The sequence below is a fragment of the Pelecanus crispus genome, chromosome 4 (genome assembly GCF_030463565.1).
Source record: "Pelecanus crispus isolate bPelCri1 chromosome 4, bPelCri1.pri, whole genome shotgun sequence".
Taxonomy (NCBI): Eukaryota; Metazoa; Chordata; class Aves; order Pelecaniformes; family Pelecanidae; genus Pelecanus; species Pelecanus crispus.
Genome location: NC_134646.1, coordinates 46,854,446 through 46,873,508, shown reverse-complemented (window position 1 = coordinate 46,873,508; position 19,063 = coordinate 46,854,446). Strand labels below are relative to the sequence as shown.

At 38.3% G+C, this 19,063-nt stretch overlaps 1 protein-coding gene across 3 annotated transcripts in view; it reads right to left on the bottom strand.

The window, feature by feature from the left end:
• Positions 1-10,976: 10,976 nt before the first annotated feature.
• The window catches only part of WDR17 (WD repeat domain 17), a 48,356-nt gene continuing 40,269 nt past the window's right edge, over positions 10,977-19,063 (bottom strand). For 2 of the 3 annotated variants that reach the window (XM_009479376.2, XM_075709085.1), the window contains 8 exons: positions 18,366-18,386; positions 17,299-17,410; positions 16,433-16,574; positions 16,242-16,344; positions 15,257-15,358; positions 12,783-12,878; positions 12,417-12,600; positions 10,977-11,096 (listed from right to left, as the gene is read on the bottom strand). In XM_009479376.2, coding sequence (XP_009477651.2) covers positions 10,977-11,096; positions 12,417-12,600; positions 12,783-12,878; positions 15,257-15,358; positions 16,242-16,344; positions 16,433-16,574; positions 17,299-17,410; positions 18,366-18,386 — 880 coding nt within the window. The remainder of the gene's footprint in view (positions 11,097-12,416; positions 12,601-12,782; positions 12,879-15,256; positions 15,359-16,241; positions 16,345-16,432; positions 16,575-17,298; positions 17,411-18,365; positions 18,387-19,063) is intronic. The other variant, XM_075709086.1, reaches the window with a different exon arrangement.

The following is a 19,063-nucleotide window of genomic DNA, read 5'->3' as shown; positions in this document are numbered from 1 at the left end:
GAAAACCCAAAGGATTTCTGCCTGGCTCATGCCCTTGCATGGTGATGATTGCCAGTTGTGTCAAAAAAGGTGATCTGCCTACTTCATCGAAATACAGTGCTCCTTCTCTCTGGCTTTTCATTTGGTCTTCCTCTAAGAACAGATTACTTCCTCAGTGACTGATACTCAATTCCTGCAAACCAACGCATGAGACCTGAAAACTGACTGCTTGCCCTTGGTGATTCACCTTCTTCCATTCCTTTTCAGTGACTCCTTTCAGTGTTTATGTTCCTACTGGAAAGATGCTAAGTGAGGAACTAACTATAGAGGAAGTTTTCACAAAGAAGAACGCTTACTCAGTTGCTAAATTATACCCACCTAATAAAAATGCAGCTCTCTGACACTTGCCCTTGTTAAAAGTAATGTTAATTTGCTTCTGTTCCCTGCAAAAACTCTGGTGATGGCCTCTTCTAGAGTCCCTGTAAAGGCAAGTCAGATGCAAGTAAGAGGAACTGCTTAGGAGTCCATAATGTACATATTCTCTAATGCAGCAAGTTGGGTGGTTTTGGTTTTCATCCAGAAACTAGTAATTTGTGGTTTTATGTACAATACCATTACTGTGTATTACTTCAAGAAACAAGGAAGTGCCAAGCCAACCGGGGCACTGTTGAACTTTTCTATGTAGAATGAGATCATTTAGACCCTCGCCTTCAGGTGCACACAGCGCTTTTCAAGTTGGACTCAAGAAAAGTATCGTTAAAAAAAAGTGCTGTCATGTTCTATAGAATAAGATTAGTTTTCAGCAAGCACAGCTATTTTGCAAACCACCTGTTTGAAACAGAATTAGGTGATGTTAGGAGTTTTGCTGAGAGTTACATCAGAGTCCAAGCCATCTCATCGCAAATAGGCGTGTTCATGCTCTTGTGGCATTTGCAGTGTCTATTCCCACCATTCCTACTGATCCTTGCCGTCATCCAAAGAGCAAACAAGACCATCTTAGGAGTTTACAGCTATTCGGTACTACTTTCTGTTTAATTCTGTAGAACGGTAGACTAGCCAGAAGAGTAATCCAGACCTAGTTTACAGTAATATGATGCCTTCAATCTCAGGCGATATGCAGCTCTCAACATAATCTTTAATCTTTTGCTACCAGATAATTATATGAAAATAGAGTCGCTTTGGCAAGCTGAGCCAAGTTGGATGGGCATCACTTCTGTTACTATGTAACAGGAACAAACAAAATAGGGAAAGGCTGTTGTTGCCCTGGCAGGACTATGTACTGGAACAGGTCTCTGGCAGCTCAGACCATGCTAATGCCACATACCAAAAATACATAGTAATGAAATACCTGACATTAGTGTTTGGTAAAATTCTTTCCAAAAAATGATCCCTTGTTTGGCCAGAAATGAAAAGGAAACAAGTCGTCGTCTTGTTCTCATTATGTTGGGGCCCTATTACAATGGGGGTCTGATGGGTTGAATTCTTAGTAGGAAATCAATGTTAAGTAATGTATTAAAATATTAGGAACCAGGACCTGAAACAAACATTGAAGCATGTCAGAGCGCTGTTAAAGACTGCTCCAGCACACCCAAGTTTAGAAGGAGCCTTCTTTACTGGCTGAAGTATCTCTTATTATATGAATTATTACACCAGCAAAAAAGTATCGTAAGACATTTTCAGGAAAAAAAAAAATGTAGTGTAATATCACAATTCTGCAAAGAAATCCAGCTGTGAAATCCTGCAGGCTGGCTGATGCTGTACTCGAGAAAGACACACAAGCGGCCCCGCGCTGGCGTCTCGACAGCGCACGGAATACACGGTTCCTACGGAACACAAGCTTTTCCCTGCCTTTACCGCCCGGCCGGCCCGGAGCGGGGCCGTCGAGCCCGGGGCCTGTGGCGCAGGCGCCACCGCAGGCGCGCCCGGACGGGCCGGGCCGGGCCGGGGAGCGGGAGCCGGTGCCCGCGCCAGCGCCCCCTCGCGCTGCCTCGGCCGCGACTTCCCCAACGGTACCGGCGGGCGGGGCCTGGGGCGGCGGCGGGCCTGCGCGCGGGCCGGCCGTTGGGGCGGCCGTTAGGGTGACCGTTGGGGCGGGGCGGGGCGCGGGGGGGCTAACGGCCTAAATTCTGTCATTTTGAGTTCCCGCTCCACAAGAATGCGACGTATAAAAGGTAAACACGCAGGCTCAGCAGTTGCTTTCGGCAGTATTTGGCTTATTTTTGTACTGAAAGCCTCTCTGGGTGAATTAAAGGGGGGTTCTGGGCAACATGAAATCTCAGTTTGGGTAACAGAACCATACGGGCATCTTCTTCACACCTGCTCACACCTGAAACCTTTTTTTCCTGTTGCATAAAGTTTTTTTGCAAAACAGACGCTGAACTTCGCCCAGGAGCTGACAGAGGTTTAAACTAAAGGAGATTTAGACTGGATATAAGGAAGAAGTTTTTTACAGTGAGGGTGGTGAAGCACTGGAACAGGTTGCCCAGAGAGGTAGTGGAGGCCCCATCCCTGGAAACATTCATGGTCAGGTTGGCTGGGGCTCTGAGCAACCTGATCTGGTTAAAGCTGTCCCTGCTCACGGCTGGGGGGGTGGGCTAGATGACCTCTAAAGGTCCCTCCCAACCCAAAGCATTCTAGGATTCTATGAGAAGGAACAAGTCACTGTAAGCCAGGAGCAGCAGAAGTGCTGGCGTAGGACATCTGCGCGACACAAATAGAGGGTGAGCTGGTGATACCTACAGGCGGTTTTGTTGCTGTTCATCACTAGCACTGACCTATTACTCAATATCCTGATTTGGCAAGAAATAGCAGAGTCATGAATGAAAAACGTGTTTTAAAGTGAAATTTGACTCCACAAGAAGAGTTTGAGAAGCTTTAATCTGGCTGATTGAGCTCACAGGCCTGGATATCGACTGCTGCTTGATTCCCTTCAGCTTCACCAAATAGCTTTGGTCAAGCTCTTGAAGAAGATTGTATATTGGTTTCCCTGTTTTCAAAATGAAAGTAATTATACGTTAATAGAACTGTAAAATCTAAATAATATTGAGTGATTTTTTTTTTTTTTAATGTCATCAATTCCTGAACATCTTTTTTTTTCTTCAGAATTAAAAAACTTCAAGACAGGGAGGTTGATTTTACTGACTACTGTTATCAGGCACAGTTACCCCTGGTCACCAGAACAACAGCTTGAAAGGCTGTATCAATAGTAACATCAGGCTGACAGACATAGTGATGGAGCCCAGTATTAACATAAATAAACAGAAGGTTAATGCCATTGTTACTATGCATGTGAGAATGAGAATGCAAGAGAGAAAAGAGGATCCATGTGAGTGTTTTTGTCACTGGTTTTTATTTTCTTAGAAAGTGGAAGAGCAGGACCAGAGCTTGGGACAGTCATATTTTACCACAGCTACAGTGCTAAGTGTCAGAATGACAACTGAAGGCAGTGAGCAGCAGGCCTCCTTCGGTTGCCTTTTTGTCTTGCTTGCCTAAACATAGTTAGGGAGTACTATTAGAACCATATGGCTGACAACATGAATTGGGTCATGTGTACAGTCTTCTGAATTTTTCCCAGTGTTTCATCATGTTCGATGACTGCTGTGTGGTTACATTCAACATTCCTTGGATAGCGTGTCAGTGTTATGATGCTACTGGAGTAAAATTTAAATTTAATAAATAGCACTTCCACCATTAACATGCTATTGATAAACATGCCCCTCTGCTACTCCTTATTACTGAAAGAAGCTGCTGTGTTCCTTAGCTCTTCTTGTCTGAATCATTATACCTATAGCAGAGATACTATAACTAATGATCTCTCAAGGTCCCTTCCAACCCAAAAGCATTCTATGATTCTATGATTCTAACTTGTCACCGCTAGTCTTTGAAGAAATAAATGGCTCTGGGTTCAAGGGGATAGCAGTGGATGTTGTCTAGTGTCCTTGTAGTCAAATTACCGGGACATAGAGTGGACAAGTGGTTGATGAGGTGGATGGAAAACTGGCTGGATTGTGATATTCAAAGGGCTGCGATCAAAGGGTTGTAGATGATGTCCAGCTGATGGCCGGTTACACGTCATCTCCCTTAGGGGTCACTTCTTGGGCCAGTATTGCTTAATGTCTTTATTAATGACCTGGGACAATGGGATGGAGGACACACGTAGCAAACAGGGGAGTGACTGATGTGCTGGAGGTCCCTCCAAGTTCAGAGGGACTTCGACAGGCTGGAGAAACGGGCTGACAATGACGTGACACTCAGCAAAGACAAAGTCCGGCACCGGGGATGGAGTAGCCCGTGCACCGCTACAGGCTGCGGCCAGTTGGTTAGAAAGGACCTTTGCAGAAAAGGACATCGAGGTTCCTGATGGACAAGTTGAACAGCGCCCTTGAAGCAGCAGGGGCCAGCAGCATTTTGGGCTGTGTTAGTAAGGGTGTAATATGCCAGCACTTTCGGAAGAGATTCTGATCCTCTTTATGGCACTTGTGAGACTGCACCTGCAGTACTGCACTGGGTGTTGGACCACCTGTAGAAAACATACATTAACATACTGGAGCGAGTCCAGGAAGGGCCACCGAGGTGGTTAGTGGGCTGGCGTACAAAGAGTGGCTGAAAGGATTTGGTTTGTTCAGCCTGAAGAAGAGCAGGTGAAGTGATAATGCAGTAGCTAATTATTTTGCTCTGCTAATTAGGTTAATTTAACTTGCGTGGATAAGATTATCAAACAGTCTTCAAGAGTAAAAGGATATTTTTAAATCAATCAGTTTGAGTTTCTAATTCTGTTCATTTTAATGTTATTACCCCTCTCTTCTGTAAGACAAATGTCCTGGTTTTGGCTGGGATAGAGTTAATTTTCTTCCTAGTAGCTGGCATAGTGCTGTGTTTTGGATTTAGTATGAGAATAATGCTGATAACACGCTGATGTTTTAGTCGTTGCTAAGTACTGCTCATGCTAGTCAAGGACTTTGCAGCTTCCCGTGCTCTGCCAGGTGCACAAGAAGCTGGGAGGGGGCACAGCCAGAATAGTTGATCCAAACTGACCAAAGGGCTATTCCATACCACATGACGTCATGCTCAGTATATAAACTGGGGGGGGGTTGGCCGGGGGGCAGCGATGGCTGCTCGGGAACTGTCTGGGTATCGTTTGGCAGGTGGTGAGCAATTGCATTGTGCATCACTTGCTTTGTATATTGTTATTACTACTATTATATTGATGTTGTTATTACTACTATTATTTTACTTTATTTTATTTCAATTATTAAACTGTTCTTATCTCAACCCAGGAGTGTTTCTCACTCTTACTCCTCCAATTCTCTCCCCCATCCCATCGGGGTAGGGGGAGTGAGCGAGCGGCTGCGTGGTGCTTAGTTGCTGGCTGGGGCTAAACCACGACAACAAACAATATGACCTTTTAAAAAACATAATACTCCTGTATCAATCCAATCTTGCAAATATTTGTACATGTATTGGTCTTACTGCAACCAGTTGAGATATTTTTGAGGTCTAAAGAGTTTGTTAGCCTGTCTAGTTTGACCTCCTCTCTCTTGCAGGCCACTGCATTTCACTTGAATTTTCTCACATTCAACTTCCTAACCAGTGTGTTAACTAAAGCACTTTTTTTTTTTTGGAAGACGCTCTGTCTCAATTAAAAGATATCATGGCCGTATCAATGATGTTTCCCAAATGAGACTGAGTTCTCTGGCTTGTTTCATTTTGGAGCCCTTTTCTGCACTCCTGTGGGTTTTCAGTGTCCTCCTCAAAATGCACCAACATGGAACCTAACATCCCCAGATAAGTGTCTTCTATGCCACAGGCCAAGGCAAAAAAAATCTCCTATTTTTTTTTTTAACATACTATGTATTGCACGTACTGGCACTGCACAAGTTCTTCCAGCTTCTTAATATCAGTGGTAGTTGCAGGACTAAATGAAGCATACGCAAACATAATTTAGACATTAAACTTCAGGTCAGTCGGTCTTTTAGCTGCATCTTTAAAATTTTTGAAGAGAATGAAGTATACTGATTGACAGGCATCAAATGAAAAATTTGTTCTGGATCATCAGAAGGCTGTATATGATCACAGTTTGTCAAGAGGTTGGTTGTTTTTTTTTTTTCCCGTCAATATTGGACCTACTTTGGCAAGTAATGTTTAATTAGAATGACTTAATGATTTTACTCTTCCGATAGTTAGTTGTTCAAATTCAGAATGTGTGGTTTCAAGACATACTGTGTAATTTCTCGACATTCTATTTCATGTTTATTCATTATGATCTCATGCATATTATGCCCCCAAAATGCTGAAGCCATCTCATTTTAGTTTTTTTCAACATACGCAAAATGTTCCATTTAAAAAGAAGATACAGTGCACTTTTACCATATAACCTGTTTAATGTTTCCCCTTCTCTTTTTAGAGGGTTTGTTTCACTTTTTTTTTTTTTGTACAGCTGCCAAGATCATCTGGGTGTCTAAGTCAATTGGGGGGGAAGGGTAATAACTGCTAATAAAGTAGAAAGCTGAACAACTAACTGATCAGATACTTAACATACTGCTGAAATGAACAACTTCTCATTTTTTGCTTTAAAGGGGGTTTTAACATCAAACCAAGTTTGGGACAATGTCCAGTTCACCATCTTTGTTGCTCCGCATCCTATGAGAACGTAGCTCACATCGCAAAGGAAAAACTGTTTGCCACATCATGTAAGTTTGTTTCTCACATCACATTAAGTCTTCATTTTAATCTTTTCAGATTGTAATGTTGTGTGGGTTTGGTTTACTTTTGCTACAAAGGCCACCAAGAGGTTTTGTGTTTAAAATTTGAAGATAGCGGATACAATTTCTTAGAAAATAGGAAGTTTGAAGGGGGTTGCCAGTATTTTTTATTTTTAAGATAAATTTGCTTTGAACTTTTCCCTGTCATGGCATCTGTAGAAATTATTCTAATATTCAAAAGTGCTTCTGTTACCTTCCTCAGAGCTTTGATTTATTCTGGATACTTTTATGATACTGAAATCAGTTTTCTTCCCTCTAATTATGTAATAGAGATCTTAATTTTGTTGATGAATGTGTGATTGGGCAGGTGCTCCAGTCCTTACTTAATCAGTAATTCCTACAACACTAACAGACATCTTGACTGCGTAGGGAACTGTAGGATACCGTGCAGGAAAAGCGGGACATGAGTAGTCAGCTCTGCAGCAAGGCCCTACCTGCAATAGATGCCAACACATCTGGCTGGTTTGGATACTGGTAGCAATAGTCCCAAAGTGAATAGTCAGATAAATTTTCACGTTCTTTGCATGTATTTTCCCCTTTTCCCACCACCAATAGTCTACACTGGTTCAAGTAATTGTACCTCAGAAGAGGGTAGTGCTTTGGCTTTATGTATGTATAGGGCTAAAATGCTGTTTTTATAAGGAAAGATGAGGCTTTCTTCCCTGTTTAACTATAAAATCGTACACCAAATTTAAACTAAAAGGTGATTGTCACTTTTAAATTATGGAGTTTTAATACTTTGAATCTTCGAAGCCACCGTTTCTTTTAATATATTTTTCCAATTCTTTTCCCTCCACATGCATCTAGATTCCTCAGAAACATGAGGCAAAACAGGTGTTCCTTTTAAAGAAAACCAGGTGGAACAAGCTGACAGGTCCTGTTACAATGTATGCTTGGTACCTCCCAGCGACCACTGAACGGATTACCCAGAGAGTGGAACTTTGAAACACAAACCCCATTCTGGTTACAGTAGTGTTGACCGCATAGTCAACAGAAAGAAATTTAAGTTTACTGTCTGTTAGGGAACAATTGTCTTCAAAGCAAATAAATTGAAAACCTCTTTGAAATCATCATATTCTAACATACAGCTTTTGTTGTTATTTCTTAATTTCTGCAATACTGTAATTTACTAACATTGCCTTGCTTCCTTTTCAGCTTCTTCCTAGAGCTGGTTTACTATTTTATCAGTGCATTTTCCTGACACAGATGTTACTGATACAACATTAGAAGCTACAAGGTATAATTGTTGCATGTGAAATTTTCACTAAATCTGAAAGTGTTCTTCACGTCTTTGTATCTTGACCTATTGTGCAAATGCATACCAGTCTTCACAACTGCTTTTCTAAATCTATTCCCCGCCCCGTGTTTTTAGTAACTTTTATCTGGAGCAAAGATGATCCTGGATTTCATTTCCTTCCTACATGAATGTCTAAGATTCAAGTTTTAAAACAAACCCCTAATGCCTGTTCTGAAATAGGTATCTAGACTTAGTAGTTTAGTTTTGTTTTCTGTGTGAAGAACAAAGGGAGTTTACTGCATTGTTGTAATTCTGCATTTAAATAATTTTACCCAATGAAGGAATTCAACAACATGGATTTAAAGTGTCATATCTCACTTTAGAGGCAGTCTTTGCAATGGGAAGAGTTTATAGCATGATAGATTTTTTTGGTATTGTTTTGGAACCCACATAGGAAAGTCTCACATGTGACTGCAGTCTGTGAAGCTTATAAACCTGTCAGTAATGTTGGTCAGATTCTTTCAATAGAACAATTAATTTGATTTTGTAGGGATAAAGTGATGTTAAACTTCACTGAGATTTAATAGTAATTGGAAAGCACTAGCTGGGTAGCTTGATAAATTTCTTCATTCAAATAGAGATAAAACTTTTACAGAAGAGTCAAACAATCATTTGAAGACAAAGGATTCTTTAATATTAAGGGGAAATATCTGTATTTGACTAGCTGTGCCAGACAATGAAGTCACACATTAGCAAACAATCTGAAATTATTTTTGAAAATGATGAATCTATAGTTTGACAGTTGCAACCACAGTTGTAGCAGTAGACACAATTACAACCTTTTCTGCACGTTCCCCTCACTCACCACATGGGGTATAACCACCTTAAAAATGCAACCTCATTTTATTCACAATGACTGTCACCTGATGGATTTCCAATATAAAAAGCACCCTTTGACTTAATTTTTATATTTCAGCAATGAAGAGTTCTTAACCCTCACTCTCTAATTTAAAGAGGGAGTAGATTTGTTTGAGATTCCATGTTAAGGCACAATTTATGCACAACAAATTGATACAGTTATACTACATAAGTTATTTAAACTGTGAGATATTGGTAAAAATCCTTAGGACACAGCAAAACATTTTAAATATAGTAGAGTGGCAGTTGAGTCAATCCTTCAGATCCCCGTCATCAGTCATAGGGCTGCATGTTCAGTTCTTACCTTTGCTCTCCAACTCTGTACTAACAAGTTTTACATACAAGGTTGTACAATTTATGTGCTAAAAGACAGCTTTCATTTGACAGAAGCAACACATCAGATACTGACTGCTGGAAAATTCCTTCAAAAACTATGAATTCTTATTTCTGAAATCCAACTCTCATTCCCCAAGCTCCACAGGGTTAAACAAAGGCAAACATTTTTCCAAACAATAACTGCAAAAAGTAAAACATTCTGTTCCAGCATCCAAGTATGTACAAAAATGTTTTTGTATAGGTTACAAAACAGCTAAGCTTCCCCTCCTCCCCCCCATATACTCTTACACCAGAAACCCTGTAGTAATACTCTAGAACATTGACAGAATGTAATTTTAACTTTCTAAGGGGGAGGGGGAAGATGGGAATTTTTTATTTCTAATCTCCATCCCACCGTTCCAGCATGGTGGCATTATTATTTCCAGTTAGATGAGGGCATTACTTACCTATATATTGAGGATTTTATTTGATAGGGTCTGCTGAAAGAGACCTTGTGTTATTTCCAGTTTTGCAACAGTTTCTCTAGAACAGTTCTGCCAGTTTTTAATTGCAACTTCTTTACATTTTATGTAACTATCAAGATTTTAAAATTTATTTTAAAGCAGCAGCAAAAACTGTAACAACAGATAAAGTAGATTTCTCTGTGTGTGCCATCAATTAAGCTAATAAAGAATATTATAACCAAGGCATCTTTTCTACAGGTGAGTAATTCTGATTATAAAAATTATGAATAAGAATAATAATTAATAAGATTTGCCTTATGATTAAATTCCATACTATACACAGCTTTAAGTTAAATATTCTTAGTATTCTATTGCCATAATTTTCTTTCCATTTGAGCACAGCTTTAGTAAATAAAAATATATGCACGAGTATTTACTTCTGGTCTGTCATACTATATGTCTATTTATAATTAATACAAAATGTAAAAAGAAAGCAAGTATTTTAAATGTACATAACATTTAAATAATTTCAATACATTTGCTGTTTGTTCCTTACAAACCTTTTGTTTTTTTTTTAAAAAAAAAAGTTTTATAAATACGTTTTAGCTTCCAGTGAAAGTATAAGGGGGACAGTTGCCAAAGATGAACTTATTAGAAAATAGAATTTTATAAGCTAGATATTCGAACCTATCTAAACAAAACATTAGTAAATATCTTTGTACTGCTATTAAAGCACAATAACTAATGGATGAAAAAAATTATCCAAGCACTTTCTAAATTTTACTTTTGCTATGGAACCCTGTGTGTAAAAATTTGTTAAAATTAAAAAGGGGGACACAATGTGTGAAACAGCCACAGGATTCCAGTCATTCTAGAAACAGGTTGCAGTGGCTATCAATAAAGTCATTCTATTATTATGTATTTGAAAGTGTGTTTATGGATTTCACAGTTTGTTATCAATATTTTAATAATGTGCAGAGAGTTGCTTACTTCCTTTACAAGGCATCTGTTTACACAGAGTTGACTGAAATATGTCTGTATTGTCTGACAACACTACTCTTTTTTTATAAAAAGACATGGCTGTCTATGCAGTTAGGACCTTTTTTTTTTCTTTGGATTCTCAAATAACTTTTTTCTTTGGATTATCAACAAACATTTGTATAGCAATCCATTTCTTGTTCTCATTTTACAATTTTCAAAGTCCAAGTAATTGCCCTTCAGAAGGAGTCAACTGCCGTCTTTCTGTCCTTTTGACAACCAAGGTTAAATCAGTATTAACCCCCAGAGTGTTATTTTAACTCATCAAAATGGGTTAAGTCGTATTCCTGTTCCAAGTGGTGAAAAAGGATTCACTTTGGCCCACATCAAAGCATCATTCAGTGAAATAGCAGATTTTCCATCTTCAAGGAAGAAGACTGGACCCTGTGCGGCAAAAATGTTTGGGGAGGGAAAGAAAAAGAAAGTACACGTGTATTGTGTAAAGGCTACCACAACAGAAAGCAGATTTTATTTTATCTAAGAACATGAAAAACTGGTTTACAACTGTCATCTGTGTTCATGCCAAAATTGCACCCCACCAACCTAAAGCTTTTATAGTAGTTACACATTAGAAGTTGAGTGAACTTGTTACGTTCCAAAATTTGGAGACCCAACATTTCATAATCCTTACATTTTTAGTTTGATTTTTAATAGTTGTGATATTTTATATATGTTTGTTAATTATTCCAGAGTTAAATTTAGCCTGCATTAGAAACGGAGGTAACAGGTTTTTTCCTTCAGAATTCCTCACTAATCCAGAAATAAGGATATTGTAAATGACAAGCTGGTGACACCGTATTTGCTATTCTGGTTGAATGGATTATAACAATGGCAGCTTTACATGGCTCTTAGCAAATGTTGAGAGTATGGCCATAGCCAGAGACCATTGGTCTGATGTGGAAATGTCGGCAGCAAGTTTTTTTAGACTTGATGGCATGCAGTTGTGAATTTTGTTTACCTCAAAAATCCCACTAGCACTTTGCAATCTCCAATTTCTGATGCAAAACTATCCCTTTTAATCCCTGAACAACCCTGTTACTATTTGGGCTGGCATCTTGCGTTGGACAGAGGAAACAGGCTCAGTCTCATTTAAGAGAGTAAATTCACGCTGAGGGCACTGTCTGGAGACAGGAGCCTGGGAGTAGTGTTTTCAGGCTCTGTCAATTTTCCCTTTATGGAAATAACAACATATACCAAAGAGGTGTTACAAGGACTAGTATGCTTTGATCATAAAGCTCTATGTGAGTGATGAATAAATGTACTTGAATATTTAGTCTTCTAATATCTGGTTTTAATTCATCATGAATGCATTTCCATAACGATAAATACTAACAACAGAATAATGTTAGTAAGTGGTGGAAGACAAGTAATTCCCTGGGTTTTATTCAAGCCGTGGTGAGGCGGCAGGCAGGAAGTTACATGCACTTTAGACACAACATCTGGCAAAGCAAATCTGTCTTTCCCACGGAAATTAAAAAGTTTTGGATTGGGAAGCTGGGCAATTATATGATTGGACAATTCTTCTTTATACAGGCTTTCTTATGTAGCAGATGTCAGCACTCGTCCTCTTTGAGTTCTGCTACTGTGACAACAGGGAAAACATTTTTCCTCCCAAATGATGGGAGCGACCTTAGATTTATTGCAACCTTACAACTAGTCAATGCTATCACTGAGAAAGAAAACTGCAGCTCTCTGAAACCGTACCTGTATCCTTAGCCCTGTCAAACAAGAGACGTGAACATCTGAGTGACTAGGAAGATTTGATCCAGTGACATAGTCTGGCCCAACCATTCCTTTCAGAGGCTCCTCCTGTATGCGTGATACAAGTATTGAATACACCCTTCTCTGCGATTCAGATGGCGGGGTGCATGCCAATTCATTGGTACGCCTATGAACAAAAAGACACTTGTTTTTCAACTATACATCTTAATTTGTGTTAGAAATTAAGAGCCACAAAGCACTCTTTTTTTTTTTTTTTTTACATTCATATTCACAAAAATACTGTATTTACGACTAAACATTTAAATACTAACAGTCTCATTCATGGTAATTTTGTATTTTTCCACCTACCTGTTTAATTGAGTACAAGCTCTCCATGCATCTAGTTCCTCAGAAAGCTGTTCAATTTTCAAAGGTACAGATACTTCCCGTCTTTTTAAAAGCTGACTGAAAAGGAATGCAAATAATTGAAGTCCAAAGTAATTCTAACAATGAATATTTTCTTAAAAGAAAAGCAAGACAGACAGTAGTAATATAAAAATATTTTTGACCAGATATGGAAATAAATCGATCCTTCATGATAATTACTATACTAAACCTTGGAAATATTAAGTTACTAGATACAAAAGTATACCTTTTCATTTAAGTTTGATTTTAATTATCCCCATTTGCACCTTACTATTTAATCTTTCTTGTCTTTAATTAGCTCTTTTTTTTTTTTGAGACTGTTCTATATTTTAAGGCTAGATGCATTCTTATTTTTAATAATGACAACTTTACTAAAATTAAGGGCCCATTTTGCCTATATATGGTAGATATGATAAAAATACAGTTAGAGTAACATGGTTCAATACATGCTCTGGGACAGCCTTGTTTCACCTGACTGCTTGTGGAAAACAGTTTCAAAACCCTTGCAGTGGATGCATTTTTTATTTATCAAAATATAATTCAAGGGACAGTTATTACCTGACTTAATTCAGCAAACTTCCATTTGTGTTGGGATGCCTTAAAAATGTCCAGCTTAAGCATTTAAGTGTCCAGTTTAACATTGGCTGGAATCTAAAAATCTATGAATCCTGAAAATATTGGTCAATCTGAGAAAAAATTCAGAACAGTATTGTTCTGCAGTTCCTTAAATTCCAGGAAAACTTAAAGCTTGACAGCTGAAGTATCACAAACTGAGTCGGCTTGTTACTAGTCTATTAATTTCCATATCAGAATAGCCCTGCTGTAAAAGCTTACATTTCATCTTGTTGTTTTCCATACATAAGTCTGGTGGCTCAGAAAAGAAAAACAAACCAACCAACCAAAACAAAAACCACAGTCCTTTTCCCTTTTCCCTATCCTCTCACCAAGTTTCAGAGATGAGGATGGCTAAGAGGAAAGGAGTGCTGTTGAGCCATCTAACAGAGAGGAGATGAACAAAAGGGGAAACAGAGATCTAAGATATGTTAAATTTATGTTGTTTTATTATCCTTGGTAGGCAATTCTGATAAAATATCAAGAGGTGAAGGGAAAGCTCACAATACTACTAAGGTGTGAAAGGAGTGGACAACATCTATGCAACATTTACTCTTAATGAAGAGATAAATGAGCTGAAATTGCTAGCAAAGCTACAGTGGTCAGAGCAGCTAGTGGAGCAATACCAGCTAGAACAATGACAATGCAGCTTGCACTATGAAATCGGTGACATCTTGGAGCCGGCCTTGCTACGTAGCAAGTCAGGTAATGAAACCAAAAGGATTTGACAGTCCCAAATTGTGAGGGAGAAATGGAAATTAGTCAGCTGGATAGTAGTATTGTTACCAAACCAGACAGGAAGACTAAACAATCATGGTTATACTCTGAGGAAGGAATACTAGAGTACTCTATGTAAGCCTATTTTATTTACCAGCTAAGATAAAGATCTTATTGATCTTAATCTTTCTCCTTTCAAGTCCAAGTTGGTCGGTTCAAGTCCGAGTGGGACAACTAGGGTCATGTCAAGTCAGCTGTACCAAGCGCAATCAAGTGGGTCAGGTCAAGTAGGGTCAAGTGGGTTGGGCCAAGCCAGATTGGGCTGGGTCAAGCCCAGTCTGGTCAAGCCACGTGGGCTGGGTCAAGTCAATCCAAGTCTGGTCAAGTCAAGTGGCCCAAGCTGGGTCACATGAAGTGAGTGAGGTCAAGTCAACTTGGTCAGGCTGAGCTGGCTCAAGTCAGTCATGTCTAGTCAGGTGGGCCTAGTCAGGTCAGGTCAAGTCAGGTGACTGGATGGGGTTGAGCTGGGCCAAGTGGGCAGGACCAGGCCAGGTCAGATCAAGTGGGCCAGGTCAAGTGTATTAATGCCTGGGAATATTAGCTCACGGAGTAACAGAAGGTCAAGCCAGGTTTCTTGGTGGGAATCAAGCTAGTGCCTGTAAATTGAAAACTGTAAATTGAAAGCTTGTCCTTGTTGCTACTGAGCAAGTCTTGGCAAATGGTCTACACATAGATACAAAATTACAACTGTTACTGTCAACATATAATCATGCATGGAGGCAATGCTGAATACTCATCTACTTCTAAAAATTGTTTTTCTTACAGAGCTAAGAGTTTGACTGAAATCCTGGATTCACAACTTGTTGCATTACCTCAAACTTCTATGCGTATAATGCATAAAGAAAGTAAGGAAGGTTCTATATGCAGGCATGGGCATACCCTTATAACTTTATAACAGGACTGGGAACTCAGGTGTTTTGGGTTTTTGGGGGTTGTTTTTTTTTTTTTGGAGGGGTTGGGAGTGGGGACAATGCATGGCATATAATAGGGACTGAGATGTCTCAGTGTTACTTAAAACATAATATTACCTTGTATACTCATAAAGTGCAGGTACAATGCTATTGTACTGTCTTCTGATAGCAAGTAAAGCACCAATGTAACCACACAAAATCAGCAACTCATTCCGAAATCTATAAATAGACAAGTATTAATCATGAACAATAACAAGCGTTTGCAAAAACATTAAACAAACTCATATTCAAATTATAATTATAAAACCTAAATTATCCATCCATCTTTTGTCGAGAATATATGTTTGCTGATTATGCTTACTTTCTGTGTGATATAATTGTTGAAACAGACTCCATCCGCTTTATATTGATCTCCATTATTAAATTTTAAATAGCATGTACAACACAGTTATTAAGCACAATCATGTAAAGTTACAAAAACAATTTCACTCAGACCTTTTAATGTGATAAAACTCTAAATGTAAATAAAATTGCCCCGCATATTAGCATGGACTTCAGTTTCACCAGGTTTCCCCACAGGCCACAGATAAGAGTTAAGCTTTTTGCTCCTTTTAGTTCTTCACATGTACACCTGTGCAGGCACCCAGGCCTAGCTTCACCCACCTGTCATAAAGGTCAACCACAGCCATCCAACTATTTTAGAGTTAATTCTGAGAGTGACAGCTCAAATTTCCTTAACACTTTGACATAAAAACATGTATTATGTGTGGTACTACTGCTCTTTTTCTTCAGGAAACAGAAACCAGAGCTAATCAAAGTGAAATTCTTCAAATAAGACCAACATTGATTCACCCATTGTAAATGCCCCACAGAGAAAGAAGCAGTAAAATATCTTTTTTCTTCTTGCTAAACCTTGAAAATTTAGGAAAATTCCACATTCTGTTCTCCAGATTGGGAACTAGCCTGCTTGGTGCAATTTTTTTGTACCCCTCTTCTGGTACACATAAAATGATACTAACAGTATGCACCTAAATTTTTTTAATTCCAAAAGTTTCCTTTAATGAAACTTCCATTTTTGTAAGTAAGGAAAATATATACTCACTCACTACATTTATGCAACACTAATCGTTCAGTGCGTATGTAACTTAGAAGATCAAGATACGGACAGACTGAATCTAAAGTCCAGTCTGAGCCACGAAGTTGTTCTGTTGAAAAATAGAAACAAAAGTATCTCAAGAGGCAAGCTTTATAAATGACTTCTGCTTTAAAAGGTTTCTTCATGCAGGTACCTACCTTTCACATACTGAATGCCAATAGGGAGAGCCTTTTCAGGTTCTGTGCTTAACAGGTAGTACTTTATAGTTTCAAATATATCCCCATCTGCCTGAATTGTCTCTGCCAGTCGCATACATTCTTCTACATCAGGAAGATTACACTGGAAAACAAAGATTTTTGCCAAAGAATTCTTGTAATGTTCAAACAATTCTCTAAGATGCAGAGAAATACTGAAGTTTGCACATAACAATAAGATCAAACTCACTCTGAAAGAAGAGTCATTGTTTGAAGGACCTACCTGCATATAATGCGCATTAAGAAAGCCATCTAGACCAGAGAACAACACAGGAGAAGGTTCTGTAACTTTAATTTAAGCAGTATCAGTTTCCATTCCTAATGTTTTTGTGAACTTTTTACTACTGCTTAATAGATGTGCAGTCTGAGTTGAACATTAAGGGAGTTATTGGAGCAGACCCTTCTGCTGCTGAAGAGGAAAGGGGGGATTTCAGGAGATTATAGACATAAGATGCAAAACAGTTCAGGACAGTAGAGAAAGCTGATCTGCCAAGACATGATTAGGCTGCACATCAGTGAGGAGGAGGTTATAAATCATACTGACAGGTAATTCTGAAGATAATAAGCTACTTCAGGAAGTAACCCATATCATGGAAAGACTACACACAGAGTAGAATCAAAGAACTAAAGTTGTTCTTGTGCAGTACTGAAAACGAAGTCAAATTAAGAATAAAAGAATAAAAAAGGATACGTAACATATAAGACTGTTAGCGACAAATTCATCCTACAGAGCTATTTGGCCTTAAATTTTCTGAAATTAGTAAACAAATCGATACATAACCTCTTGTTAGCATTCTTTTTCATTGTACCTTTTCATGCAGGTCATTTATTTCTGCTATGCATCCAGGATAAAAAGCACATAGTTTTACTAACTGCAGTTTATTATCAGGAATCATCATAAGAAGATCAGCTGCTAAATCCCTGCACAAACAAAAGATGACATGTAGTTATTTTTGATGGTTTGTAATAGGAGGAAACTCTGTTTTCTTTTACACTCCTTTTATAAAGAAGAGTTTACTGAAAAAAAATACTATTTCCAGAGAACAGCAGAAGCAACCTCAGTCTCTAAGACTATTTTGGTGCAATAAATGAGGCTTAATCTATTCATCTTTTTGGGAAATCATGTGTTAATTTTCTATTGCTTTAGTTGGTTGAATTAAACAGCTGTGCAATCCTCAAGCATCAGAACCACCTCAAAATGAGATGGAAGAATATGTGAGCAGGACCTATCCGATTTGAAAGAAGGAAAGCTGTTAATGTGGCTCTGTGTCATGAAACCATCCTCAAACTTCCAGGCTTCTAGAGCTCCATGACATCAGCATAAAGCATCTCTCAGTCATCCAGAATGGCTAGTGCTTCTGTGACATCACAAAACAGAGATTATACAAGGAAAAAATGTGATACCTATTTTCATCCTTCTGAAAGGAAAATTGGATTTTAGCAAACTGCAATTTCTGAAATATTCCTAACTTTTTACTGTTTGTTACCCCCTCCTTAACACAACAAGCAGCTGGAGGGAATACAGGTAAATATTAATAAATTATTTTGAAACAATTATTCTATTGAGTTTTTAATAACTGATTATTCTGGATGTTCTGTGACTATTCATGCAGACACCATTGCTCCTGTGACCCACAAGACTGACTTGCCCTTATGTAGGCAAAAACTCCTTCTGAGTTCCCCTGGATTTTCAGAATGCAGTCCTTGGCTTAAAAATGTTCGAGTAAGCTACTGTCCAATATTTGCAACTGCCTTCTATCCCACTTTTAAGTACTGATCACAATTAAAAAATTAGAACACTTAGTTTAAGCTTATTTTTAGCGTTAGTAAAGTCACACGCTTTTCAAATCTCTCTTTCTATAAACAAGCAAAATACCTGTATCCAAGTGATGGAAAGCTAAAAGGAAGACATTGAAACAGTAATGAACAAAACTGTTTTGTATTCTTATTTTACAGAGGAAAAAACTAATAGAAAATAATTAAGCTACAAGAGCAAATCTAAGGGTGAGGTTAACTGACTTTGTTAAACAATAAAAAAATATCTTTCTAATGCCTTTTGACAACCTAAAGAAGCTAATGCCAAAAGGTCTTTGGAAAAAACTGTATATTATTACCATGCAATAGCCACTTTTCCAAGATACAGACACGCTCTTTCAGAATATAGTATATTTCATAAGTTCTTAAACTATTTTCAAGATCAGATACTCACATGTACTCATCTTCATAGGCAATTTAAAGATTTTTTTTTAAAGTGATTAGAAATTGCTCAGCCAAAAAACTGAATTCAAATGTTTAGAAAAATCAAATTGAAAAGAATCCAAAGAAGCCCTCATATACTGGCCTACAAATCATGTTACCTGGAATGTTTTTTTAAGAACTGAGCTGAAAACACTGTCAGTATAAAGAACAAAATCAGGTGGCTGAGTCTGCATATGCAGAACTCAGTATTTCAAGTAAAATACCACTAGCCTTCTGAATAGCAGAAGGTTGCTTTTAACAGTATTTAGGTGCTAAACACAAATAAAATGGAAATGGTGTTACACATTTTCCCAAGGCTGTGTAATTTGGAAGGAT